The sequence below is a fragment of the Aspergillus luchuensis genome, chromosome 6 (assembly GCF_016861625.1).
Source record: "Aspergillus luchuensis IFO 4308 DNA, chromosome 6, nearly complete sequence".
NCBI classification, from domain to species: domain Eukaryota; kingdom Fungi; phylum Ascomycota; class Eurotiomycetes; order Eurotiales; family Aspergillaceae; genus Aspergillus; species Aspergillus luchuensis.
The window spans coordinates 471,206-498,886 of record NC_054854.1 but is presented as its reverse complement, the minus strand read 5'-3'; the positions used below and the strand labels follow the sequence as shown (position 1 = coordinate 498,886).

Genomic DNA, 27,681 nt, shown 5'->3' with positions numbered 1-27,681 from the left:
GGATCAGATTGGAACCGACGCTGCTGCAATAGCGGTCAGAACAGCTCCATCAGCGACCCTGACGGGCAATCCCCTATATTGGCCACAATTGAATCAGAGGACTGTTTCTACGGAAAATGAATCCTCGGATGTCTAAGCCGTTCTAATCAGAGAACGATGGGTAATGGTGGTGCAAGAGGTAGCGCGCAAAAAGCAGGTAGGAGCTCTCCCCGGCTTGTAGCTCCGAAGGCTTCCATGGAATGGAACCCTCCAATAACGGTCTCGGCATCGAAGTGGTGGTGTAATTAATCTGCCCTCGCAGCATGGAACCGTCCCCACGGCATCCGCGACCCCATCCTGCAGCAAGATAAGAATACAGTACTTTTGGTGGGATCCGGGACTTGGAAGGGCTGCCCTTTTCCGGGTATCCTTGCTGCGTCGGCCCCGATTTTCATGGGGTCATTCATCCTTCTAGATTTTCTCCCCAGTGCGGCGGTGATCTTCCCCACGCTTTGGGCGGGTTTGAGAATAAGCAAGTATGGCACATGAGAGGTTCATCTTTCATAATCCCAAATGTCGGTGGCCTCAAAATTCGCCGATAGGTTATGCCGGTCTCCCCCCTTTCTCTGCTGGCGGCTCTGAGTTGCCGGTTGTTCCCCCAGAACTCCCAAACTGCCATACTCCGCACCCCCGTAATTGACCCAGGAAGGGCGTAAGGGTGGTGGTACTTTTGCCACTATCGCACGAAGCTTCCGCATAATGACAACCCGGGATGGTACCATGGATGACTCCGACGGCATATCATTGTCCCAACGATCGGAGCATTCCAGGGTGCAGATTCCTCCAGATCTGCCAAGCTCGCCCTGCCTTCCCATATTCGAACCCTTCTTCTTTTGACCTTTCGCCCCCCTTACACGATTAGCATTCGATCCAATCTTTTTTTGCGAGACAGAAGTCCAGTGGCAGCCGTATGTGCAAGACAGGGGTGAGAGCCAAGGCCAGAATTCGGGGGAATGGGGAATAGCGGGAGAATCCCAACATTCGACCGAAGGAGAGAAAAGAAAACAACAATTCCTCCTCTTCCGTACCGGCCAGGGTGACTTTCCTATTTGGGTAATCCGTGATAGGACCGAACACTGATCATGTGCATCGTCAGACTTTTCACGTTTGTTTATCAAATAAGGTGTGCAGAGAACAGCTGTCGCGATCCTGCAGGTAGTCTAGACTGCACCGACCGTCCAGATGGGTGACCCTTCGTTTCATCTTTGCACAACTGGCCATCTGCCTGGACAAAATTCAGACCTCCGGCATCTCCATTCGATACTAATTATGCATGTAAGCATGAACTAGCATGTCAGCTGGGATTAGTGCTTGATTATGTCTATTCAAATGAGACAAGAGAGTTTGCCCATCCGGAAGCATATCTGCGAGTCTATCGATTGATTGGAAGCCTCGTGGAGTAGATTGTAGCATCCTGTCAATGCGGCAAGATCGGTTAATGTTAATTGATAATTTGGAGATCCTTCAGTCTAGACGAATCTTCAAGCCCAACCACACTTGGACGGTGACCATAATCGCAGGGAATTGGGCGTCTTTGCTTGGGAGGAAGAAGACGCGTGGAAGTAAGTACGTATATGTTTACGCACCGGCGCGGACGAGAAGCAGATCTCGCCCAGGGTCACGTTCCTCCTGGCAGAGCACATGGGCCTAGAACAGAACGCATTACAGACAGAAGTCTATCCATAGCCACTTTCCTACACCGTAAAGTCATGCTATTCATAAATCATAACGTGACATGACAGTCATATCTGTCTTCGCTGCTCAGTAGCCAGCCACGGCTCGACCGATTCCAATGCAATGTGCCAGCAATGAGCAGCCTGCTAATTATGCCATTTCACCGAAAGTACCTGCAGCAGTGACTCCAAGTCCCATGCCTCCATTAGCATTACCAAAGTCCAGCTTCATGAGCAGACGGTCAACACCAGCCGCTTTCCGAGGCACGTAGTGGATGGAAGCAGAATCGGTCGCTGAGCTATTAGCTTGGAGCGACCCATTTTCGCGTGAGTCCTTCACAAATTCAAGCATCTGCCGCCCTTCTCCAGATCGGCTGTCATCAATGTCTCGCAGTCGTGCCACAGCGTCCTTAATTCCTGCTTCGACACTAGCCCGCGCAACACTGAGTGATTGCCATATCTCCCTCTCTTCCCCTGCATAGTCTACTAAAGCATCAACAACGCCCTCATCGGTCTCGAGGTCCATGTTGCGCTGAATGCTTTCCAATCGAACTACTAGTGCAATAAAGTGTTCCACGCTCGTCAGTAAGGATCGGAGGGCTTTAGTAAAGGGTATGTCCGTGAGGAAAAGAGATTCAACAAGAGAAAAGAGATAACGACGATGCGCCGCGGTCAATGTTTCAGGGTCATGCCGTTGGACCATCTGACTATCTCCTCCGGAACCAGATTCGGTCGGGTCGTTCATGGCCTGAAAATGGTCGGTGCGCTTACTATTAGCGGAGGACGCGGTTCCAGGTCGTGAGCCCGTTGTTGGGGATCCACCTTTGATCCATTCTCGAAAATGTTGCCAGTTGCCATTAAGAACTTCTCCCTGGAAGTAGCTCCCTAGTTCTGACAGAATAAAGAGGGAGGCACTGCTCGTTGCCCAGACTGGCCTCATCTGCCGAGTCCTGAGGTTGTCTCTTTGTCTGCCGAGCTTTAGTCTACTCTGGCCGTAAGGAGTACTGCTGCGAGGTGGACCCCACGGGGATGGATGGATCTTTCGAAGGAAGGTATGCTTCCACAAGTCGCCCAAATGCATCTGGGCGCGTCGGATACCAAGAATGTAAGAGTGGATCTTCGAGTAGACTGATATATCAGAGGCGGACAGAAACAAATCGAGAGGCGAGCGGACGTGGACCGAGAGACATGTTGGAGTGGGGAAAAGAAGATCGTCAAAGGCGACGTCCGAAATTCTAGCATTCATCTCAGATCCAGCAAGATCGGGAGACAGTGCTGGGATATTGTCAACATCCTGTTTGATCGACAGCCGAAGCAGCTCTTTTGCAAGATCAAGCTCATCGTCTGCGGGATCTTCTTCGGTTTGCAGCGAGTAGAGCTCTGAGAGCGTCTGTGACAGAGCAGTCACTACATCTCCTTCCTTAATAGAAAGCCCCCTAAGATCTGCTGATGGGTTATATCTGGAGGCTGAATGCCCGTGTTTCCGATACCTCTCTTGAATGCGTGTATCGGCATGAGATACCAGAGCCGTTGCAAATTCGCCCCGTCGGAGTAATAGAAAATCATGGAGAACTGAGAGGACTTCGAGAATCTTGGGTAGTGGGAAAGTCTTGGAGAGCGTGCTTTGGGACAGAGAGAGCCGGATGGCATTCACAGCACTCGACAGTCTCGACGCTGATATAGGTGATTTCAATGCAGCAAGCTGTTCTATATGTTCCGTGTGTAGTGTGACGGAAGTAGTCGATAAGCCCGCAGAGGGGTTCGCAGCAGGTGCATTGCGCTTTGCTCTAATGAGATTCAACGTTTTGCCGATGAACAAGATAGATGAGGCTGTATGAGCTGTTACAAACTGGGGCAGGAGCTCTGGATGCACGACGAATTGCGTGGCAGCGGGCGGTTGATCATGGCTTGCATTATCGCGTTGTATGAAGAAGTCGGATCCGCCGAGGATGGGGAGATTTCCATACAGCAACCAGGGGGACAACTGCCTCATCCAAGCAGTCTCTGCGATACCAACCAAATGCAAGGCCATATCTTTCAGGTCAACGTACCCTGTTTGCGTTTCCGCCCGGAGGTGATCGATCAGAGCCACGCCAGTGCAAAGCTGGTCTATATTCCGGGAGTCTATGGGCCATATCAACCTAACCGTCTCCCACAACCATTCCAATCGTCGCGTCCATGGAGAAAATTCGCCAACAATCGTCGACAATGGCACGATTCCGTAACCGCCCACATAGCCACTATCCTCTACCAGAACCGATTTCTCCACTTCTAAGATTTTCCTTTGGAATTCGCCCAGGTGACGTGAGCTTATGGCCGTCGACACTGCGCGACAAATGACAGAAGGGTGGGAGGAGGAAATCAAGGCGGTATGTGTTCGTAGTTCGGTATGGAGACGGCTCAGACGGGCAAGAGAGGCGAGGAGGGCTTTTTCCGGAGGGGAAACCAAGGGAAAGGCATCTTCAGAGATAGCACTTTCTTCAGTCTCTGGATTGAAAAGAGGTGATGGTTGACCCGAGAGGGAGAGGAGGATCTCGTGGAGCATTGTGCGCGGATCTCTCTGGAGACGATAAAGTCAGATATCTAGACAGGCCCAGAAGTACCAGAGTAAAGAACGAACCTCAAGGAATGATCCTTATCTTTTCTGGATTTATGACGCTGCCAGTATAGAAGTCCACATCCAAGAAGTTCGTATCGACACATGTGAAGAAGTTACCCTACAACAAGCCTCTCTTGGAAAAAAAGGCACGGGTCACCGCGTTGTTCGACGCAGTAAAGCCGCGGCGCGTCGCGAAAGAGGTGCGGCGTAGAAAAGATGACTGAGGATGGAGTCTCGTTGACTGTCAGACATCAATGTTGGACAGAATTGAGGCCAGGCTTTATCCGGGACCGATACTCATCTGGATCCGAGCACCTCCGCCGAAGATGCCTCATCACCGCCGCTTCAGCTGCTTTGGAGCTCATTGTCACTGACTGAATGGGAGTTGCCGACTTGCTGCTGGGCGTGTCCGCGGGGCTCCAGCCAATGAGTGGCGGTAAACCCGCTGAGTCATCCGCCGACAGCTTGTCCCTCTCTCTTACGTCGCCGCTGAGAGAGCTCGCTGCATTAGTGATCCATCTTTCTTCCTTCTTCCCCGCCTCTCCTCACCCTTTCTTATATTATATACTGCGATACCTGCGCCTTGTCTTTCATTCTGCTTTTAAAAGTCTTGCTCTTGCTCTAGAGTATATTGTCCGTCTGCACTTTGCTATCGCTTTGGTCTCATCTCGCCTTGCCCGCTTCCGCGTACCTCACCGCTCCTACCCCTCCTACCTGACTCTTTACATCAGGAGTATACTGCCTGAAAGTCTTGCTCCCAGCGGCAAGACTTTCATCTTAAAGTATTCACAATTCCCACCGAAATTCCCGTTCGCGACGCTGCGAAGCTGGGAAAGCGAAGAGCGTCTGCCGACAACAAAGCTCCGCCGGAGAAGAAGATCATGACTGTATGTATGCCCTATCACCCCGGTGATGTCAAAACAACTGCTTTGGTCCATCTTCAGTTACTTACCAGACTTAGGACGCCAAGATGCAAGTGGATAACCCACAGGAGACTGTGGAGGCGATCAAGCAGGGAGAAATCGATGAGTCGTTGTACAGCCGGCAACTGTAGGTGTTCCATCCCCATATCCGTTTGCCACTACGAGACTGATGGGTTGTGATGTGTTCAGGTATGTCCTCGGTCATGAAGCTATGAAGCGTATGGGCTCTTCAAACGTGCTTGTCGTCGGATTGAAGGGTCTGGGTGTCGAAATCGGTGGGTACAACATCTTGCGTATCATCTGAACAACTTATTGATTGCTACCAGCCAAGAACATCGCCCTTGCCGGTGTGAAGTCCCTCACATTGTACGATCCTGCCCCTGTCGCCATCTCCGACCTGTCCTCCCAGTTCTTCCTCCAGCCCCAAGACGTCGGTAAGCCGCGTGCCGAGGTCACAGCTCCCAGAGTTGCAGAGCTCAACTCCTACGTTCCCGTCACGGTCCACGAGGGCAGCAATATCGCCGAGAACCTCGAACAGTTGAAGCGTTACCAGGCCATTGTCCTCACCTTGACTCCTTTGAAGGAGCAGCTCGCGATTGCCGACTTCTGCCACAATAACGGCATCTACCTTACGATCACGGATACCTTCGGTCTCTTTGGCTATCTCTTCAACGACTTTGGAAAGAACTTCACTGTCGGTGATGCGACAGGTGAGGAGCCCGTCAGTGGCATTGTGGCGGCTATCGACGAGAACGGCTTGGTCTCCGCTCTGGATGAGACCCGTCATGGCTTGGAGGACGGTGATTTTGTCACTTTTTCCGAGGTCAAGGGCATGGAGGGTCTCAACGGTTGTGCTCCTCGCAAGGTTACTGTGAAGGGACCTTACACCTTCTCTATTGGTGATGTCTCTGATCTGGGAACATACCAGAGCGGTGGCATCTACTCTCAAGTCAAGATGCCCAAGTTCATGGACTTTGCTCCTCTTAGCGAACAGATCAAGAATCCCGAGTTCATCATTTCCGACTTTGCGAAGTTTGACCGGCCACAGCAATTGCATGTTGGTGTCCAGGCACTTCACAAGTTTGCAGAGAGCCACAATGGCGATCTTCCCCGCCCCCACAATGATAGCGATGCCCAGGACGTGTTCAAGATTGCCAATGAACTGGCTTCAAGCCTCGAAGAGAAGGTGGAACTGGATGAGAAGCTCATCAAGGAGCTGAGCTACCAAGCCCGCGGTGATCTGAACCCCCTGGCTGCCCTGTTCGGAGGCATTGCGGCGCAGGAGGTCTTGAAGGCGGTCTCTGGAAAGTTCAACCCTGTAAAACAGTGGCTTTACTTTGACTCCTTGGAGTCTCTTCCCACATCCATCACCCGCTCTGAGGAGGCTTGTAAGCCTCTCGGCACCCGCTACGATGGTCAAATTGCAGTCTTCGGCAAGGAGTTCCAGGACAAGATTGCCAACGTCAAGCAGTTCCTCGTGGGAGCAGGTGCCATTGGGTGTGAGACGCTGAAGAACTGGGCCATGATGGGTCTTGGAACTGGTCCTGAGGGAAAGATCATTGTGACCGACATGGATCAGATCGAGAAGAGTAACCTCAACAGACAATTCTTGTTCCGTAGCCGGGATGTTGGCAAGCTCAAGAGCGAGTGCGCTTCCGCTGCTGTGCAGGCAATGAACCCTGAGCTAAATGGTAAGATTGTCACGCTCCGGGACCGTGTCGGACCCGACACTGAGCACATCTTCAACGAGGAGTTCTGGGAAGGCTTGGACGGCGTTACGAATGCCCTTGACAACGTGGACGCAAGAACCTACGTCGACCGTCGTTGCGTCTTCTTCAGGAAGCCCCTCTTGGAGAGTGGAACTCTCGGTACGAAGGGCAACACTCAGGTTGTCCTGCCTCGCATCACTGAGTCCTACTCTAGCTCCCAAGACCCGCCGGAGAAGACCTTCCCTATGTGCACTCTGAAGAGCTTCCCCAACCGGATCGAGCATACTATTGCTTGGGCCCGGGACCTTTTCCAGACATACTTTGTCGGCCCTCCCGAGGCTGTCAACATGTATCTGTCCCAGCCAAACTATATCCAGCAGACACTCAAGCAGGCTGGTAATGAGAAGCAGACGCTGGAGCACCTGCGTGACTTCCTGGTCACCGACAAGCCCTTGACCTTCGATGACTGTATCGTTTGGGCCCGTAACCAGTTCGAGGCGCAGTACAACAACGCTATCCAGCAGCTTCTCTACAACTTCCCGCGCAACTCCAAGACATCCACTGGGCAGCTTTTCTGGTCTGGACCTAAGCGTGCGCCTACTCCGTTGAAGTTTGACAGCGCAAACCCCACTCATCTTTCTTTCATCGTTGCTGGTGCTAACCTCCACGCTTTCAACTACGGCATCAAGAACCCCGGCGCCGACAAGGCCTACTACAGGAAGGTCGTTGACAACATGATCGTTCCCGAGTTTACCCCCAAGTCCGGCGTCAAGATTCAAGCGAATGAGAACGATCCTGACCCGGACGCTCAGGCCACTGGCTCGTCCTTTGACGACGGCCAGGAAATCCAGCGCCTCGTGGACTCTCTTCCATCCCCCAAGGATCTGGCTGGCTTCCGCTTGAACCCTGTTGAATTTGAGAAGGATGACGACACAAACCACCACATCGACTTCATCACCGCTGCCAGCAACCTGCGTGCCGACAACTACGATATCCCCCAGGCTGACCGCCACAAGACCAAGTTCATTGCTGGCAAGATCATTCCTGCTATTGCTACTACGACAGCGTTGGTGACTGGTTTGGTCGCGTTGGAGCTGTTCAAGATCATTGACGGCAAGGACGACATTGAGCAGTACAAGAATGGATTCGTGAACCTTGCGCTTCCTTTCCTGGGCTTCAGTGAGCCTATTGCCAGTCCCAAGGGCAAGTACATGGGTAAGGAGGGCGAGGTTACAATCGACCAGATCTGGGATCGCTTCGAGGTGGATGATATTCCTCTCCAGGACTTCCTCAAGCACTTCTCCGACATGGGATTGGAGATCAGCATGGTTAGCTCTGGCGTTAGTCTCCTGTACGCCAGCTTCTATGGGCCGTCTAAGGTCAAGGACCGTCTTCCTATGAAGTATGTACCCCCGATAACCACAGAGAGTATTACAGTACTAATCACTTATGATACAGGATGAGTAAGTTGGTGGAGCACATCAGCAAGAAGCCCGTTCCGGAGCACCAGAAGAACGTCATCTTCGAGGTGACTGCGGAGGATCAGACGGAGGAGGATGTTGAGATTCCGTATGTGATGGTGAAGCTGAGAAAGTAGAGGGGGTGACCGGCACGAGAGCGCAAAAAGGCCCGTGATGTCTCTGGATATGTCCGTTTACGCACTAGATGCCACAGTATAAGTAGTTTTTATCTTTTCAATTAAATTCTTCTAGGAATATACTACTGTCTATGTTCCGCGTTTCTCGAGGATAATCTTGACTAAGTATAAGCTAATTAGTGATACCGCGAAGGATGAGGGATTGATTAATTAACTAATTACTGAGCAAGCTGTTTGTCAGCGGGAGGCTCAACTTCCCGTTATTAACGCCTCCGTAAGCAATGCTGTAAGCAAAGCATCACGTCATTGGCTCCCCGCACCCCATCGGTCAGCGTCTGGCCTCGTATCGCCTCGTCCTACTTTTTGTATATGAACGAGCTCCCTGCCCCTCCTTGCCATTGCCATTGTTCCTCATGTTTCCCGCTCTCCATCGACTTCGACAAGTCTCGCAACATATCTTGCAACCCAAACCTATTTCCAGATTCTCAAATCCAGCTACTTGCAGAAGCTCCTTCTTCCCCGCACAGCCGATCTTTACTCCAGCACGCACCATGGCTGTAAGTCACCATTATTCCCAGCTGTTTCGCTCAATAGTATCAATCCTTTAGAACTAACAATCGGCGCTCATTTAGACAGGTAACAGTGGCAAGATCACAGACTGGGTCAATCCCAATGACAAGTCGGGCGAGTTCAAGCGCCAGACGTCAGTCTTCCGCAACTGGATCTCCAGAGAGCCTGGCGCTCAATTTCCTCCCGAGAAGGGCCGTTATCACCTCTACGTCTCTTACGCCTGTCCTTGGGGTGCGTTTCTCTTTCTTCCTCCGGAGCTGATCATCAACATACTAACGCCACAATTCCTCGCATAGCCCACCGGACTCTGATCACGCGCAAGCTCAAGGGTCTTGAGGATATCATCTCCTTCACCTCTGTCCACTGGCACCTAGGAGAAAAGGGTTAGTTCTCTCACACACATTGAGCAATCCGACGAAAACACACTCACAGAATCAAACAACAGGCTGGCGCTTCGCAACCGCAGAAGAACAACAACCCGAAGAAAACGTCACCGCCGACCCTCTACACGACTACACTCACCTGCGCGAAATCTACTTCTCCAATGACCCCGACTACACCGGCCGGTTCACCGTCCCCGTTCTGTTCGACAAGAAAACCAACCGTATCGTAAGCAACGAGGTAAGCACATCCCCCCCTCGCCTTCCCACCCAAAGAAAGTGCAAAGCGTTAATCTTCCTCCGACAATAACCAGAGCGCCGAAATCATTCGCATGCTCTACTACGAATTCGACGACCTCCTCCCGGAACCCTACAAATCCATCGACCTATTCCCCTCGTCCCTCCGCACGGAGATCGATTCCTCCAACGAATGGATCTACAACGACGTCAACAACGGTGTCTACAAGTCCGGCTTCGCCACCACGCAAGAAGCATACGAGAAGGCCGTCACGACATTGTTCTCCTCTCTCGACAAGATCGAGGCCCATCTGTCGGATTCGAAGAACGCGCCGTACTTCTTCGGCTCGGAGATCACGGAGGCGGATATTCGTCTGTTCACAACAATCATTCGCTTTGATCCGGTCTATGTGCAGCACTTCAAGTGCAATATTCGGGATATTCGGTCCGGGTACCCAGCTATTCATCGCTGGATGAGGAACTTGTATTGGGATGTGCCGGCTTTCAAGGAGACGACGAACTTTGAGCATATCAAGTTCCATTATACTAAGAGTCATAAGCAGATTAATCAGTTTGCGATTACGCCGGTTGGGCCGTTGCCGGATGTTTTGCCCAAGGATGAGGAGGTTAGGGCTGTTAAGGGTGCTTAGGGGGAGTTCTTTGGTGGGTTTAGGATATGTTGATGTTAATAATATATAAGGTCTCTGGTATAATTTGCAAATGTGCAAGCTATGTATCTCTCTATATCCATGTATCGACGCAGCAAGTGCGGTGTGAGGTATGACCCTACGTACAATTAAGGGAAAAAAAGGTAAAAGGAAAAAAGAAAAACAGTCCACCCCGGCGACACCCCCCATGAAATTCAATGTACAGAAGACAAAAGCAATGTGAAACTCCATAGCAATGCTTTGTCGCGCGACGCCCTGCCATGCTAGTCAAGCCGGTCATGCGACTCTCCCAAACCGTGGGGAAGCTGGCTATCCAAGTAAAATAGTATGTAGAATCCCACGATACCAGCAATGAGTGAGAAGTAGTCAAAGCCATCGGGCTGTTCAGCGAGAAAGATGCAGCAATAAATAAGAGGGACGGGGATCTCTGACGGGGAGTGGTGTGTGGACTAAAGACAGATCCACATTATCGCCCTAGAGAGATGTTGATGTGCCCGCGGGGGCTTTATGGGTATCTCAAACGCAATGTCTAAAAACGGTGGTAAGTAGAAGGAAATGCGAGAATATGGCGAAACAATTGGTAAAGTTCCAAGCCACGGCATCAATACAGCCAACTCTGTCTCTAAGCGGCAAGACCCCGAGACATGTTCTGCTAACGCCGTCTATTTCAACCCGAGCATCCGTTTCGAATTTTCGTAGACGACATAGCTGATGGACACCGCAGGTGCGACCTTGAGAAGATTCGGCGTCAGCCCTTTGTAGAAGCCACGCAGTCCTTCGGTCTGTATAGTCTTGCGAGCGACGTCTCCAATGCCGTTGTAGGTCGCGGGATGCAGAACGGTGCCCTGGGCTTGCATTCTCGTCCTGAGAACGTTGAGTGGATAGACAACCGAAGCGCCAAATCCTCCACTCATAGCGCCAATCGCTCCGGTGGTGAAGTTGTTCAGGGGCACGTCGTCCTCATGACAATTGTTCAGGCGAGCTTTCCGCGCTATCAAGGCTCGCTTCATGTATTCGAAAGTGGACAGATCGATGGCAGCGTAAGGAAACATGCCAACAAGGCCGAGTGGCAAGCCACGGAAGAAGCCAAGTAAGCCGTGCTTGCACCACACCTTCTTAAAAGTAGCTGCAATGAGCTGGTTTCCCTTCAGGCCACCTTCGACGGTGTCACACTGCATGCGACTAATAGAAAGTTAGTTTCGTAGAACGAGCGAAGGATACCAATGGCTGAGGACATGACTTACAACTTCAAAGTATCAAGAGGGTAGACGAAGCACCTGCATATGCGTTAGATCGACTATACTGGTTATGATATGCTACTGCGACGTACTGTGCAACCATTCCACCGCAGCCTCCAGACAGGAACTGCGATACTGGCATGAGGCGTTTGGGGTCACCATGGCCCTCCAGGCGGGCGAAAGCACGTTTTGCAGACTGTCGCACGTCAGTCACCTGAAGACGAATTCGGGTTGCATCGAGCAGTTAACTCACTTCATAAGCACCGAACTTGATGGCTGACTCGGGCATGACTTTTACAACGTTCAGACCGTTGCCTGTGAAAGTGAGAAATAAGTCATAACATACATTAATGAAGAGTCTTACCTGCGAACAGACTCCGGATACCGCCCGCACGCCACAGATCTTTCACAGCTTCGACGAGGGTTTTCGATGCCTTCCCCGCGGCACGCAAAGGAGCGCCATCCTTTGCTGCGCGGACAGCTGAACTTTTCACGCCGGTTTGAGCAATGAGATAGACCTTAAGTCGGTCTAAGGGTGCGGTCGCTGTCCTGGACACTGCGCCTGCGATACCACCGGCAACGAAGTAACCTAATTGAGGAGTGCTTTCGGTCAACTTCTGTTCATAATATCGGAAGGACATCCACATGGCGACGATCCTGGGTATGGGCAACCACTCCAGTTCCAGGTCATTGTCTAAGGGTGTAGAGTCATCCTCAAACGCGACCCCAACCTTGGACACGCCGGTGGCTTCCGCGTAGGCTGAAGGAATCAAGAGTGTCAAAATGTACACTGGGAAAACGTTGGAGAGGAGGTTCTGTAAGGCCAAGATATAACGTTTAAGAAACGAGTGGTCTGTACCTAAGCCCTGCAGATCATTGATGTGGACATCTCCTTCCGGGTTAAGATTTCCCGTGGCGGTGTAGTATGACAAGACAGCGCGGAGGTTTGAGGACGAGTAGGCCGGCAGGAAAAGAAGAAAATCCCTGGATACCAACAGGTCATTAGCTGGACTCCAGACACCTTCAGCTGACCGCTATAGTACGTACCTCCACTCCGCATACGAGATGACGCCATCTTTATTGCTATCGACCTCCGCGAAGAATTCTTCCAGCCTTGCGTTGGAGACCGTGACCCCGGATTTCGAAAAGGCGGTCTTGAGCTCATTCTTATCGATCTCGCCGTTATGATTGTGATCTATGCTGTCGAACAGTTGCCAGAGGCCGATTTCGGTATGATCCACGAAGGTCCGGAATTCTGGTGAACATTAGGTTGGAAAACCGACTGGCGTCTATAGCCAGTGACACTTAAGGGAGGATATGAGACGCTATGGGAGGTGCGACGCATGATCTTACCAGGATAATCTATATAGCCATCCCCGTTGGTATCCACTGCCTTGATGATATCGCGTAACATAGGGTCCGCATTCTTGAGTGCTGTTGCATCCCAAGCCGTCAGGTCATCTGCACTCGAGCCGCACGGGATCATGTCATGATCGTGACTTACGGTGATCGATCTTTTTTAGTCCTTTCTTTAGACCATTGAAGTCAAGATGACCTTCACCCTTGGTATCCAAGCGCTGCCAGAGTTGGGCGACTCTCTGGTCCCGATCTTTTTGCGACTCGCCAGTGTCCATGTTCGGTGAAAAGTGATTCTTATCACAACTGCGTCATTATTTTTTTAAGGAGGGGTCGGCGGATTTGAAGAGGAGAGATTCCCTGTCGCAGCAGGGCAGAAAGTGAAGGTGAGTGAATAATTTGGGCATCGAAAATCACTGGCGGGTAAAATTATGAACGAAGTGTTAATCTGGCGTTCATGATTGTCGATTCAAGGTCAGCTGGGGTGAGGCCGACAGCCGTGAGAAATCCAGGCGCGATGATTTGCTTTCCTTTACGACATGAACCGGAAGAAAACTAGACCCCGGCCCGGTCGTCACCAAATCTCCCGGCTATTCCCGTTTAGGCGCCTTCCACTCCCGCCTTTCACTCTTGCCTCCAGTTCGGCCCCTTCGGAGTCCCATCTCCGACCTGCACAACATCAAACCTCATCTTCACTCCGATTGCTGAAAAGGGGTATGTGCTGCCTTGATTCAGGCTTGTTACTCCCCTCGTCAAAACACCCTCCAGCTCTCCTGAACTAGTGGGTCGTATACCATACCAGCCACACTTCCACAACCCCCTCCCGGATGCCCAAAGCCAACTGGATAATCTGTACCCATCCAGCACCTCTTAGGCCTAAAGGGAAAAGCACTATGGTGGCTGTTGCTACCTCTTCTATACTAGATTAATCCCCCACCCGATACCCTTTTCCCGCTAGACTCCCAACAATGGCTGCTAATTACTGGGCATCAACTCAACGCCGACACTGGCTCTTCACGAGAGAGAAGTTGGCAGAGATTCGGGAGAACTTTAGAGAGCGGGACATGGTCGCTCATAGTCAGTTTCCTTTGCCGGATCAAAGGTTGCTGAACATCTATTTCAGTCAACGTAAGATAACATAGTATATACCCTAAATCGGCGGGCATCCCAGCTCACCAGGCGAACAGAACTCATCAAACTGGGGAAACGGATGTCTACTCGACAACAAGCACTTGCGACAGCGCAAGTCTATGTCAAGAGGTTCTACACCAAGAACGAAATTAGACATACAAACCCGTATCTTGTCGTCACTACTGCCTTCTATCTGGCTTGTAAAATGGAAGAATGCCCTCAACATATTCGATTCGTCGTTGGAGAGGCTAGAGGTCTCTGGCCAGGTACGGATCAATCGCATATATGCACCCTATGCGCTTCCCCGCTGACGTGGCTACAGAATTTATTGCCCCAGATGTATCCAAACTAGGGGAATGCGAGTTCTCTCTGATATCGGAGATGAACTCTCAGCTTATTGTGCACCACCCATATCGAACATTATCAGAACTTCAACCCGAGCTGTCACTTACGTCAGATGAAGTTGCTCTTGCATGGTCTGTAATCAACGACCACTATCTCACGGACCTGCCGCTCTTATATCCGCCTCACGTCATCGCTGTCATGGCGATTATCGTCGCTGTGGTCTTCAAGCCCAGCCAGACGAGCTTTCACGGGTCAGCAGCACCACTAGCCAGCGCGATGCGCGATGGCGGCATGAACATTCTTGCCGCATTGGGGGAGAAAGGCGGCAACGGCCCTCCTCCCCGCATTCAGCGACTTATAGGATGGCTTGCCGAGAGTGAAGTGGACATCAAAGCCGTCATAGAGTGTACTCAAGAGTTGGTGTCGCTGTACGAGGTGTGGGAGCAATATAGCGAGAAGCATTGCAAAGAGCTTCTGGGACGGATGGTGAAGAGCAAGAACTTGGACAAATGAACATACAATTCTCATGCACATACATACATAGGGTTTTCAAGCGGCGTTCAAGGGGGGTCAGTCATGTCATTACGAAAGCATGTCATGCGCGAGCGATACTGTTTTTCAGATCCATATTTCGGGTTTCGGCTGGTTGCAGATTGTTTCAAATCAGTTGCATTATCGCATAGTCCAAGTGGATGCCATGGAGAATATAATGAGATACTATAGATACTTATATCATAGCGAACAAACAAATTTCAGAGACAACAAACGCCCGTCCTCCCTCCGGACCAGACTGAATATCCTGCATGTCGGTAACCAACCGCACTTCAACATCTACCCATGACGCACCGTACTATTCATTCCACCTGTAAGCCATGAATTCCATGAGATCAATATTATCCCACTAGCATACAACACCCCCATCCCAGTGCTGCTACTCCCTAACACATACCCAACCACAAACTATCTGTATCCTATCCAAGCGTAAGAACCCAATAACAAACAATTGCAAAAGGTCACTCACCCCTTTAACCTCTTCTCCTGCATCGGTACCTGCCTAGTGCCTACATACAGTACGTCCTACCCAGCTGTCAGAATGTGTGGAGTTCCTCCCTCTGAGTCAGTGAGCAAGCCAATGTCGAACGGCATGTATGATTTGACTTTCAGTTCTACCAAGGTAATTAAGTTCTATCTATCTAGCTGTTTGCAGTAGTGTTTACGCAGTCACTACTCTAGTGCCCTTGTTGCATGCCGATGGTATCTAATTCTAATTATTACTTACAAACATACATACATACGCTCGTTTACAAGGAAGTATGTATGCACGTCCTGGTTTGTTCCTAGAGGAAGATTCTGGAATGCGTGGGGAATTTGCATTCTGGCATGTGGTGGTAGACTAGCTACGTACTAGCTAGGGATTGGGGGGGGAAGGATTGAAGGGATGTATGTTATGCTTGGGTGCGTGGATGTCAAGCCGACTGTGATTTAGATAGTGACCACTTTGTTTTTGGTTTAATCGGGCTTTTGTGTGACGCTATTTCTGTCAGTTTGGAGGCTATGCGACGAGATGGTCATGGTGGATGGATGTATCGGGTATATCCGTTGAATGTAGTATGTTATAACCTTCAAGCTTTTTTTACTCTCTATCTACTTTACCACTAGTTGAGAAATATCTTGCACGGGGAACCGATCATGCAGTTCAGTCAAGCAGTAGTATTGACAATTTGGCCCGGGGCTTAGCTTACAAGGTTTATCCCTCGAAACTGGAAAGCTATTTCAATTGAGTTTCAGTCCGAGTTGACCCGTTAATAATCTCAATTTACTCTCCCGTTTGCAGGCGTGACACAGGTACCACTTCAGCCATGCACTCTGTTCTGCTTCGCCGATAGATCCATACATTCATGAACGCTACAACTCAGATCCCCTTTCAGCAACTGAGGATATGATGTCGTTTATTGGACACCTCTAATGCAACATGGGCGCTTCCTGAGACCGTTGGCCAGACTAGGCAGGAAGATCGTGTTTCATATCCCTTGCTTCGGGGTACGTATGTGGGCGGAGATACACTTGCGCACAACTCCAATCTTCTTGTTGAGGGGGGAGTACCTCCCGAGACGGATGGACAAGGACTATCGTCCTATACACAGGCGAGATCAACAAATATTCCGGAAATGGCGTCTGGAGTGCAGCAGATCCCGCTTCACGGCCGCCCCCCCGCTCATCAAGCCATGTACGTATACTTGTGTACACTCCAGGCCGTGTTGCGGGCTGTGTATCTAGGCCTTTTCTTCATAGCGCTGCAAGACATTCCTCCCAACAAGGGTGTTTGTATGAAATTTGGTAAAAGAGAAATACCAATTCAATACCAAGAATACCATACATACGGCAGGGATAGAAAGAGTCCGATCATAGTTAGTAGCGGCATCGGATGCCTCGAGGCTACTTTCTAGTAGTTATCGGCAAAACTTACTTGCTGTATGGATCATCCCCCATAAGCATGATCCAGTGACTCTACCGGATTTTTCTCAGTGCGCCCCTGCCTTGGGCATCGAGATGCACCTATCATGAGATGAAGATCATACAACAAGGTTCCTGGTCCCGAGAGGGGCAACTCCAGACTGCGTTGCATTCCCCATCTACCGAAAGGGCGGTGAGGTGGTCAGATCTTAGCAGGGACATTATCTTGCCGAATGGGATCAGAAATCATGTCTCATGGGGGGGCTGGCTTCTCAGCAGGTTTACTTAGCACAGTTTGGACACGGGAGAAAAGTGTGAGAATACCACTCTGGCATCCATGGCTAGTAATGCCCAATCGCTTGTGCAGACAGGAAAGCGCCCCCATTCCCATCCCAGGTCGCTTGAGAGTGTGTACGTTCCTCCTACCTACCCTCGGGACTGCATCATGCAGTAGTCTGCAGGTTTGGAGCAGCTGTGACCCTGCTAGCATGCGTTCTAAGCCCGATCCATAATATATTATGCTGCCATGGCTGTTCCAGTAGCCGCCATCATTCCTACCGGTCTGTTCTCTCCACCACCCCCCCCTCCTCCTCCCCTAGATGCATCCCCATCCTGCATTTACGCTACCGTTGACCAGTGATACGGCGTTTCAACCCCTGGGTTTAGCGTGTGCACTGGAGGGTCCAGGCGTCGGGGAAGTCAGACCGCAAACTTGTTCTGCGTTTATTGGAAACGAGTACGTACTGTAGATAATGAAGTACACCTATGTGTCGTGACAGCAGATGGGTTTACGGAGGATACTAAAATCTACATTGCTGCTATTCTTGTGAACGTTTACTGCATGGAGGAAGGTGCAGGGCCATGCAGTGGTCGTAGCGCTTGCCCCATGTGGATGGATGGGAAGACCGGGAGCAGATCCTTAACAATGCAGAGCAGCCAAGCCCAGTTCAAGATTCGGTTCCTTTGTTGACGGCGTTCTCCGTACCTGATTGATTTTTGAGATGAATACTAATGAAGAGGAGGGACTCAAAAACAGACAGTGCCTATATGGGCATAAATCCTAAACGAGAAAATCATTTGTTTGTTTATTACTATTCCGTAATATATTTCTGGTCCGAAAGTACTACTGACAATAGTATCAGCTGACTATCCGCTCAAAATGGAGAAGATCCAGATATTGAAGTGGAGGATTAATTTCTGTTATGGAATACTTGTCGAAGCCGTCGAAGGGTGGCCATGGCAGGAGCTGCCCGTTATTAATCTCATTAGTTAATGACAATCTTCAATGGTTGGGGGGAAAAGACAAAAGTAAGATGGCCCGAGTCCCCGCCCGCCCACTCTAAGGAGGGCGCCTCTCCCTGAAAGTTGAAGACAAATTAGGGGAGGAGATAATGGGTAACCGGCAATAGTAGGTAGGCTTAGCTTGGAAAAGGAGCGCCCCCCGACGAGACCAAGTGGCACGGTTCAAGGGAAAGGTACCGAGAATAACAGCAACGAAAAAGAGGGTAGCTAGTCTGGTGGGGCTCACCACATTTTTTGCAAATCATTACCCGCAGGTGTCGTAGTGGGCATTTTGCCTGCTTGCCAGCGCATGCCTGTCTTCGGAAGTGGGAGCCACATACTACTACTGTGTACTCCCTTTACCTGCCTTTTTCCCTTTCTGAACACGAAGTGATTGGGGGTTCGATACCTGACGAGGTACAGGTACGACGGGAAGGATCCTCCTGGTGACCTTGAAAACGACCCAACACAGAGAGAGAGCCACTACAGAGCATTGCCACGATGTTCTTTGCCATTGCCATCGTCATCATCCATGCATCCGCTGGTGGGCGAGATGGATCGATTGATACTCCATTAGCAGTGCAGATCCACAGGTCTGTAAAAGACAGTGTTCTCTATCTAACGGCAGTCTGCATCATACAATTAATGAGTGTATGTAAGTAGGCATCATTGCACCATCATCTGTAATACTCATGGGCTGTTCATGACGGTAATACAGCCTTAAAGTCCAGGCTGAGACCCGGTCTTCATCCGACAGCCGCTTGCACTCGTCACGGTTAGATCGAGTACACCCATATATTAGGCGTCAAGGGAGAGGGTGCGCCGTCCCATTCCTGAAGGGGACTAGATCGCTTCCTTTCGACGTCACTAAGACCCGCTTGGTAGCCGATTAGAGCAGTCAAAATCGGTGTTTTATTGGCTCAACTGACGGTGGCTGCCATGAGCCCACTACAGGGGGATATGATTGGACATCGGGGCATTAACTTGCCACTGAGGATCCATTGACAGGGATCTGGTTGGTCCTCACCCTGCCCTAAAACTGGGTGCGTGACCAGGTTAGCGCGGGAAATCTGGGACTAGGACGTTACAGACTTACAGACGATACCACGGATACTTTACAGGCGCCTCGGCGAGAGAACCACTTGTAACCAGTAATGTCCTTTCACTCCCTCCATACTCGTGGATGCCACCGGTAGGAAAAGGCTGTGTGTGTGTGTGGTAAGTACGGGTCACGTATGTTCCCTTGCGGATCTCCACCGACGTGCACTTTTGCTCAGCCCCAGTCGAATCACAACTGCAGCCCCTCTTGCTCTCAGTCTCTCGCCTCCGTCCGCTCCGGGCGCTGCGACTCTTTTCTCGCTCCCGGTCTTCTTTTCAACTCTTGTCCCGCCATCCGTTGATGATTCCCCATCCCACAACACTAATCGCAAATTCGCCCGCCCCCCGATCTCTTACACTTTCACTCTCGCATTCACTTCCCATTATCTCTCTTACCCATCTTTACTCCCACAATCTTACTCTTTTTCTTCCTTATTTCAAATCCGCTTTTCCTGCTTCCGCACTCTGCATTCCGTCCGACCGCTTGTCATTCTTCCACCTTACTCCGTCTCTTTTCTTTGTTACTCTAGTCCGTCCGGAGTTGCGTACTGTCGGGATTCCTGAGCGCTGGTCTTTGTTTATATCCGCCCTCGAATTCCTCAGCATACCCTTTCTACCGATATAACTTCGCTTTACCTTTTGTTGCGTTCGTTTCGCCACAACCACACAACAAAATGTCTACGTTCTTCTACGGTCACCAGCAACAGCACCAGCACCAGCAACACCCTCACCACGGTGCTGCCGCCCACATGGCCAACTCAAACAACCACCATGGGGGTCGTTCCCGTCGGGGACCCAAGATGGCTGCCCAGAATGCTCAGCGCCAGTTCAGAGGTGTCAAGAGCATGCGGGAGCTTGCTGAGGCCCCTGCTGTGACTGCTTTCCGTGCCCGTTTCGAAGCTGGACGGTCTTTTGACCTGGATGACGACCTGGAGTTTTGCCCCAGTCTCCTGACGGAAGATGATGTATGTTTGTCGAACCCGGCCTAGCACTCCCTCCCTCTCTCTCTCCAGCCGTTCGTACTACGGATATCTTGGCTGCCGACCCCGTACTTTGATGGAACAGCTTGTTGACCCCCTGATTTACAGCTGCACTCCATTCACTCTGCTTCCTCGGATCGGTCATCTCTCTCCAGTGGATCTCCCGATACCTCTCCTCTCCAGCATCAAATCCAGCCTGTCCAGCAGGTCACCCCCTCCATCTCCCTGTCTCCTGCCTCCAGCAACTCCTATGTCCACTCAGGGGTTAGCGGTAATCTTAATCACGTGAACTTCCAGCAACCGTCCGCAGTCCGCACCCGCAAGGTTATCCCGATCGTCAACCCCAACACTGGCATGACCTTGACGAGCCCGCCCACGTCGATCTCCCCGGCCTCGATGCAGAATGCCCAACGTCGGTGGTGAGGACCGCGATTCTGGCAAGTCGCCGTTCCATTCGGCAAAGGGCCGCTTAGGCTCATAGCATGTTTACCACGTTCGTCCGGCTTCTGCATCATCGGGCTCCCTAACCGCGGGTTATAATTGTTACTGCTTTGTTTTGCTTTCTGTTCGACACGGCCATCGCATTCTTACGATTCGACTGATCTTCCCTTCTCCTTTTTTTGGCTTCACGAGCGCAAAAACAGCAAAGGATAAACCAGTGTTTCTCTGTATATACACCTTACTTCGATGACGACTCGAGCAACTTATACCTAGACTGATGCTTTCGGCTTCCTGCGAGCGACGGCGCCTGCGATCTTCGATTTTTTGCATTCCACCTCAAACGATACCTTGTTTTTATCTTACGGTTAGGGAAACCCTTTTGTGCTTTGACCTCGAGTTTTGGCCGCGATGATGTATAGAAAGCGCGGCGATCGGCCATTCAGGCGCGCATCTATGGACCGGAGTTGCTTTTTTGGTTTCCCACGGCGGCTATGCCAGATTTGCTGTTGGCGGTTATACCTCATCTTTTCGGCTTGGTGTTTTGTCAGATTTTTGGGTGGGATGGATCATTTTCTCATGCTTTTCAGGGATTTAGAAAGGCGGAAACGATATATACGTCTGCATTGATTGGGCTTTGCTGAGTTGTTTGGGATGTTTGGCTGGTTTCGACCTACACTTCGCATATGTTTTCCTTTCTTGAAAAATTCTGTTTGTTATACCATGTACATGGGTTGGTTGGGGAATTGGTGACACGCGGTGCTTGTTACTTTTCAGGTCAACTGGCTGTGAAAATCCATGGATTGGATGAGGAGTTTTTCTTTATTTTCCTTATTTTTGCTGGGGGTCACACTCGCCTTCTTTCGCGAGATAGACCACTGTCTTGATGGGAGTTGTCAGTTGACGACATAATTCGCTTCTGTTCGCCTCCACGTTGATTCGTTCGGATGTTTTCTTAAAGTCATGTTCTTCGACTCCTGGGGACTCCCGGAGAATGTGATGCAGTGTATGATCTTCCTGATTCTGTTCGCTTCTTGGGTATTCCGTCTCTTACCATATCTCCTTTGTCTATACGCTTTTTTGGCTGGAACTATGGGGGGTAATGCCTATACATAGTTGTGAAATTAGCTTTGGACTCCATTCAGTCGTGAGACTCTTTCAACAGTAGATGTAGGGATGAAAAGTAGTAGTTTCGTGATAATTGCGTCGTTGTAGTAATCCGCCACATGACCTCATAATCTGGGGTGATATCGTATCATGCAGGTTGCAGATTGAGGGGCAATAGAGCACAACGGTTGCTATCGCAACGGCTAGCTTTGGATGAAATAGTAGTTATCAGATTGCCGTATTTTAGTTGGGGTTGAGTGGTCGACGCTCGATGCTGTTCAGAGGCCGTAGGCGGATATATATTCGTAGGCACTGTAACGGGTGTGAAACAACCACAACGTTCGCAAAACCATAGCATTGAGAGGATCTGAATGCAGCGAATGCACTTAAATTGTCAAACAACCAGCAGAAAATTGAAACAATCTTCTTTCTCATGTGGTGATCGCCTACTTATCTGGTTGTAATGGCATAAGAGGAGTGGTTCAAAGTACGTGATGTCATATCCTTGATTTGCGGCCTCGAACCTGGAAGACACTGAAGTCTCTTGCATCCAGCACTTTCTCCGAAGACAAGCATTCAATTTCCTCTCTTTACTTATACTACAAAATCAGCATAAGCAAATACTATACTAATTAATGAAAACAGTCTCTTGATTTATCAACCAAAAATATCACTCAACTAACCCTATATACCGTAGATTAGAATGGATGAGGGACTAACTAATAGTACATCCCGAAACGCAACAGACTCCATGACGTCACCGCTACTACAGCCAGCAATTCGTCACAAACTGGCATTGAGTAATGGCTGCCAACTGATTCACCCGAGGTCGAACGGGACTCTCTTTTCCCTGGAAATTGATGATTGGCAGTTGGAAGGGAAGTTCTCGCTTGGGAGGGAGGGAAGGAATGATATAAGTACATAAGGCCGCCGCTATCCATCTTTTTTGCTTTGGATACTATCTATCTATCTATCATCCAGTTACATCTAAGAGATTGCCACTTATCTACACATTTTATCATATATCCATCCTTGGAATTACTGAGAACTACTTCTTGAGAAGTGTAAGTCCACTGTCATGCACTTTTCTTTTGGAATAGGTGGTTGTTAGGAGTGGAAGAGATAGCTTTGTACTACCTTACTACTACTACCTCATCCTCAACTAACGGTCCATTCCCTCTCAATCTACTGAGAATTAAACTAACAAACACCATCAATCTCAATCCAGATACAACACCTACAAAACTACAACTACAGCTACAACCACCAAAAATGTCCTTCCTCACCCCAATCCGCGCAACTACCCTCCGCCTCTCCCGCCCTGCCTTTGCCTACACCACCACCACCACCTCTCCGGCAGCAGCAGCAGCAGCCCTCCACACCAGCATTCCTCGTCCAGGCTTGAAGGAATCCGATCACAGTGAGTCCAGTCCAGTCCAGTCCATACCAAAACAACCCCACTCAAACCCTCCCGGGATACGTTTGTGTCTAATATAATTGAAAATCAATACTAGACCGCGACGACCTCGCCAACATCTACGAGGCCGAGAAACACGACCAAGTAAAGAGCAGTAAGGAAGGCAAGGCCAAGTGGAAGCAGGAAATTGCTAGTGATAGTGAGGCGTCGGTAGGTTTTCCTCAACTTAACATACCAGAAACCACCCCCCCAAAAAGAAAGTTCCCAAGGCTAATGTATTTATTCTCCACTGGAACAGGTCAAAGCCGATCGCGGTGAAGTAGACAGTGATGATAACAACTTTGGAGCTATGCAGGAACGGACGAAAGGATTGCCGAATAGGGATGGGCCCGTGAACAAGACTCAATAAATTGATCTTTTTTTTTTATTTTATCTTTGATAAGAATTACTTGTACTTATGATGGGTTTGGATGGGTTGTTTTTTTGATAAATGTAAATGAAATTGATCGTGCTTCTTGCTGCTGCTGCTGCTTCTGCTGCTGCTGCTGCTGTTGTTATTGTTTCTCCGATCGAGTGAGTGGCTTGTGAGTTGTTGGGATTGTGATATGACGGGTCATTTGTTGTCTATGTACGGAGTACTTCTGAGGGATATATTATTATTTACTTCTATATTATGGTATCAAAAGCAGGAAATTGTATTCGGTTCTGCTATAGAGTAATTCAAAGGAATGATATATAGTGTATTCGAAACAGATGCCGGGTGGATTGTAAAAAGTGTTAAAGCTGCAAGCAAATATACCTATTGTAACGCCACAGAATCCCTTCCACCAACCCCGATGGCTTAGTAGTATGGACAACTCCAATTCAACGCAAATAACGCCATTTCGCCCCAGGGATCATCAACAGAGTACTCCGTAGTAATCCCGATCACACAACAACAAGGTCATGACAAGAAGTATCATATACGAGAGGAGGGTCCACACACCCACACTCACTTGAGCAGGACGATCAGTATGACGAGGACGATGATCAATCCGATGATTGTCATCATGCTCCAATTCTCACTCGCACTTCGCCGAAATTTATCCAGCCGGCGTTTGGCCTTGTCTAACCGACCCTGATGCCGTTCCACATGGCCATCCATGTCATCCAGCAACGCAACATGGCCCTCAAGCTCATCCCCGATCTGGATACTGAGCTGGTGTTGTCGTCCGATGGATTCGCCAAGTCGGTCTAACTGCTCGTCTTGATCGCGCATGATCTGCTCATGATGATCGTAGACCTGCTGGTTGGACATGTTGGATGTGTCGACGCCCTGTGGGGAGGGCGAATCGCGGTATGGCTGGAAAAGGTTGCGGCGATTGAGATCGTCCTCTTCGGCGGCATTGTCCATGAAACGAACTGATTTGGAAGATGGATGTTGCGGGACGGGCTGTTTCAGATCCGGTGATGACTTCTTGATGTTGGTGAACTCGACGGGATCGTCTGCTGCTGCGCCATCCGAGCCGCGGAATTGGGATGTCAGGTCTCGATACTGGGAGTATAGGTGGTCGAGCTGGTCTCTCATCTCGGTGGCGCTTTCATCGTTGGCTTCTTCTAGTCGTGCGCAGTCGGATTCCACGGCATCAATGCCCTCTTTCAAGGAGTCGAGGGAGCGTGAGATCTCGCCATCTTGACTGTTGGGTTCGAGGTCGAGCGAGATGGCTCGTTGCCGTTCGAGGAGCGATAGCTTGATATGGTCGGCAAGGAGCAGGAGTTGTGAAGGGTTTGGCATGGCGGAGAGGGATGTGATGGTGTTTGGAAAATGCGTGAGGAGTGGTATTGGGGGAGAGCCGGATGAGGAGAGAGAGAGAGAGGAGGGTAGACAAGGCTGTGAGGTTGTCTTAGCGTCGGTCAAGCCCAGGCAATGCGGAGATGTCGGAACCGCGGCGACTTGCAGATGACAGGGAAGGGAGGGGGAGAAGTACAGTACATCCACGCAGGGACTGCCAAATGATGGAGCAATGAAGTGGATATTGCTGAAGCCAGAGGACCAGCCCGGGTGGATGGAATGGATACAACCCAGAAGGGCCTCGTTCTCGGCAGATCTGCCGCTTCCGCCGCCATCGTCTCCATTTCCCATATCTCGCCGTCATTCATGGTTATCCACATTCATTCCTCTCTCTCTTGCTCTCCCCCGCAATGGCCTCACTTTCCTCACGTCCACCTCCTGCGGCCACCCTCCCCCCCTGAATTTTTGTTCTTCTCTTGGTCAAACCTTCGTGTCAGCCACTGTGTAACTTTCTGAGATACATGGGTGTTTGCTTTGTGCTATTGTTTCATCATCCCGACCCCTGTGGCATCTGGACGGTCGGTCCCTTCATTTCTAGACTTACCACCCCCCTGTGCAGGACAACTTCGATCGGCGCACGAGCCCGTGGCTTGACAATATAAGCTGAACCCTTCCTGCGTGGGAAGGGGGTTTGGAAGTATGACATCCATCACTCTCGACGAGTCGCTCGCGATGGAGGCGAACTGCGACCGAGACGAAGTTGTCGACTTGCGCTCACTGGAGTTGGTCTCCAGCTACGATGACCACCTCATGTGCCCGATATGTCACTGCCCTTTCGTTCGCCCCGTGCGCCTGCAGTGCGATCATGTCTTCTGTCAGAAGTGTCTAAATACTGCCATCACTGCGTTCTCCCCCAGTCCGTTTTCCCCCGGTCGCGACGACTTCACCTGTCCTACTTGCCGGACCCCAACGAGGGGTGTCTACCTCAACGTGCCTCGTCTGCTCCTCAATATGTGTGATGATATCAAAGTGCGATGTCCTTTTCGGGGTGAAGGTTGCGAGGAAATTATACCAAGAGGGCACATTCAGTCTCATGTCGACAAGTATTGTGGCTACAGACTCATGAAGTGTCCAGATAGCTCTTGCAACAAGAAGACCCGGAAGAAGGACCTCAGCTCTGAGGGTCGGTGCTTGCATGAGCTTCAACGCTGTCTGCGGTGCGACGAGTACGTCGCGGAACAAGACTACGAGGTATGCATGTTGCTCCCAAGCCATATAACGTTGCTAATTAAGTCCTGCCACAGGAACATGTCAAGGATCTATGCCCGAGTTTAAAAACGACATGCCCCGACTGCCAGATAAACGTCCTACGCAAATCACTGCGAGAACACATCGACTCCTGTCCCGAGGTTGTCCATCCTTGCGCGGCATCGAAGTACGGCTGCCCCGTCAAGGTGAAGCGTGCGGACTTGACGACACACGAACAGACCTGTCCACTGATAGCCATGGGCCCGTACTTTGAAGCACAGAATGCACGACTCGATTCCCTTGAACTTACTATCCGCCACCTTCAACAGCGGAACGAGATCTTCGAGGACGGAATTTCCAACATCCGATCGACATTAGCCCAGTCGACTCGTACTCTAGCCGAGCAAGACTCCCCGACAAATTCCGACGCCCCCCGTCGACGAGATTCGACCAGCAACCAATCTCAGATCGACAGCTCCAACCTCTATACCGCCACTACAACGAACTACTTGCTCTCTCTCCATGAATCTCTCCGCGAGGAGGTTGGACAGCTCTCCAATGCCATCACGGATCTAGACGCCCGCGCCAGCATGGCTCTCATGAACGAATGTCTTCGCTTGAAAGAAGACATGGCACACACCAACGCAGCCGTGGGCAGCATTCGCATGCAGGTTCAATGGCTCCTGAACCCCCGTCTGCATCAGGGCCAGCGAGCAGGTGCACGTCCAACCAACGCCAATGGCAGTAGCAACCCTGCGTCTGCCTCAGGTCCCAGTAGCGCCGCTGGCCCGTCTACTGCTTTTCTTCGACCGCGGAGACTCAGCGATAGCGGACGAGAGGGGACTAAACTATGATAGACAACATTCGTCCATTACTATGTGCCCTGTTAATGGGTAACGGCGTTTGTTACTTTGACTCTTTCTTCTTCGCTATCCACTTGGTTGCCCATATACATGTGGTTAATGATCGGTGCTTGGCGAATACATTGGTTGCGACATGATGTGAAATGATATCCTTTGCTTTGTTGTTTGCCCTGGTCCGGTTCTGGTTGTTCTTCTCTTTTCATACCTGCAAGTGCAGGTCATATGTGATGTGGCTAAATGCCTTTTATGTGCACACAACTACAGAATATCCAGCTGCGATATGATATATCCCATCATGATACACATGTGCTCTTGCCATGTATGTTGTTGCACTGTACATTTGTTTTCAGTTCTGAATTGTATAGACTAGACCTCATTCCGGGTGTCTCATATCAATACTTCAATACATGACTTTACACAACATCCACTAGTAGCTTGCTAATCATCTACCATTACGGACCGTCATACCAACAATTGAACATAATCCCCTCTACTCACTCCTCCCCACCACCTCAAAGCACCCACGCGGACGCAAACTATTATTATATATCAGAAGTAC

The 27,681-nt window shown here is 50.3% G+C and overlaps 10 protein-coding genes across 10 annotated transcripts; 6 read left to right on the top strand and 4 right to left on the bottom strand.

Moving 5' to 3' along the window:
* Positions 1-533: 533 nt before the first annotated feature.
* AKAW2_60171S (uncharacterized protein) lies at positions 534-854 on the bottom strand (the record flags this gene model as incomplete). The annotated part of the gene is made up of 1 exon (XM_041692266.1): positions 534-854. The coding sequence occupies one exon, from the start codon at positions 852-854 to the stop codon at positions 534-536; it is 321 nt and encodes a 106-aa protein (XP_041545669.1).
* A 1,009-nt stretch (positions 855-1,863) lies between these two features.
* AKAW2_60170S (putative gamma-tubulin complex component GCP4) lies at positions 1,864-4,257 on the bottom strand (the record flags this gene model as incomplete). The annotated part of the gene is made up of 1 exon (XM_041692265.1): positions 1,864-4,257. The coding sequence occupies one exon, from the start codon at positions 4,255-4,257 to the stop codon at positions 1,864-1,866; it is 2,394 nt and encodes a 797-aa protein (XP_041545668.1).
* Positions 4,258-5,192: 935 nt separating this feature from the next.
* Positions 5,193-8,540, top strand: ubaA (E1 ubiquitin-activating protein ubaA; the record flags this gene model as incomplete). Its single annotated transcript, XM_041692264.1, has 5 exons — positions 5,193-5,198; positions 5,273-5,361; positions 5,424-5,509; positions 5,561-8,345; positions 8,402-8,540. The coding sequence occupies 5 exons, from the start codon at positions 5,193-5,195 to the stop codon at positions 8,538-8,540; spliced, it is 3,105 nt and encodes a 1,034-aa protein (XP_041545667.1).
* Positions 8,541-8,953: 413 nt separating this feature from the next.
* ECM4 (glutathione S-transferase family protein) lies at positions 8,954-10,377 on the top strand (the record flags this gene model as incomplete). Its single annotated transcript, XM_041692263.1, has 5 exons — positions 8,954-9,097; positions 9,173-9,341; positions 9,407-9,493; positions 9,556-9,731; positions 9,805-10,377. 5 exons carry the CDS (start codon positions 8,954-8,956, stop codon positions 10,375-10,377), a joined length of 1,149 nt encoding a protein of 382 aa, XP_041545666.1.
* Positions 10,378-11,057: 680 nt separating this feature from the next.
* AKAW2_60167S (calcium-binding mitochondrial carrier protein) lies at positions 11,058-13,267 on the bottom strand (the record flags this gene model as incomplete). The annotated part of the gene is made up of 9 exons (XM_041692262.1): positions 11,058-11,577; positions 11,640-11,672; positions 11,726-11,829; positions 11,887-11,948; positions 11,998-12,222; positions 12,493-12,617; positions 12,681-12,888; positions 12,987-13,067; positions 13,138-13,267. The coding sequence occupies 9 exons, from the start codon at positions 13,265-13,267 to the stop codon at positions 11,058-11,060; spliced, it is 1,488 nt and encodes a 495-aa protein (XP_041545665.1).
* A 690-nt stretch (positions 13,268-13,957) lies between these two features.
* ssn8 (cyclin-dependent protein serine/threonine kinase regulator SSN8) lies at positions 13,958-14,978 on the top strand (the record flags this gene model as incomplete). The annotated part of the gene is made up of 3 exons (XM_041692261.1): positions 13,958-14,117; positions 14,177-14,386; positions 14,443-14,978. The coding sequence occupies 3 exons, from the start codon at positions 13,958-13,960 to the stop codon at positions 14,976-14,978; spliced, it is 906 nt and encodes a 301-aa protein (XP_041545664.1).
* A 4,994-nt stretch (positions 14,979-19,972) lies between these two features.
* AKAW2_60165A (DUF4452 domain-containing protein) lies at positions 19,973-20,701 on the top strand (the record flags this gene model as incomplete). Its single annotated transcript, XM_041692260.1, has 2 exons — positions 19,973-20,263; positions 20,387-20,701. The coding sequence occupies 2 exons, from the start codon at positions 19,973-19,975 to the stop codon at positions 20,699-20,701; spliced, it is 606 nt and encodes a 201-aa protein (XP_041545663.1).
* A 2,394-nt stretch (positions 20,702-23,095) lies between these two features.
* Positions 23,096-23,649, top strand: AKAW2_60164A (uncharacterized protein; the record flags this gene model as incomplete). The annotated part of the gene is made up of 3 exons (XM_041692259.1): positions 23,096-23,243; positions 23,338-23,450; positions 23,539-23,649. 3 exons carry the CDS (start codon positions 23,096-23,098, stop codon positions 23,647-23,649), a joined length of 372 nt encoding a protein of 123 aa, XP_041545662.1.
* Positions 23,650-24,231: 582 nt separating this feature from the next.
* AKAW2_60163S (syntaxin family protein) lies at positions 24,232-25,014 on the bottom strand (the record flags this gene model as incomplete). The annotated part of the gene is made up of 1 exon (XM_041692258.1): positions 24,232-25,014. The coding sequence occupies one exon, from the start codon at positions 25,012-25,014 to the stop codon at positions 24,232-24,234; it is 783 nt and encodes a 260-aa protein (XP_041545661.1).
* A 696-nt stretch (positions 25,015-25,710) lies between these two features.
* On the top strand, positions 25,711-27,113 carry AKAW2_60162A (putative TRAF-like signal transducer; the record flags this gene model as incomplete). Its single annotated transcript, XM_041692257.1, has 2 exons — positions 25,711-26,262; positions 26,316-27,113. The coding sequence occupies 2 exons, from the start codon at positions 25,711-25,713 to the stop codon at positions 27,111-27,113; spliced, it is 1,350 nt and encodes a 449-aa protein (XP_041545660.1).
* Positions 27,114-27,681: the final 568 nt, after the last annotated feature.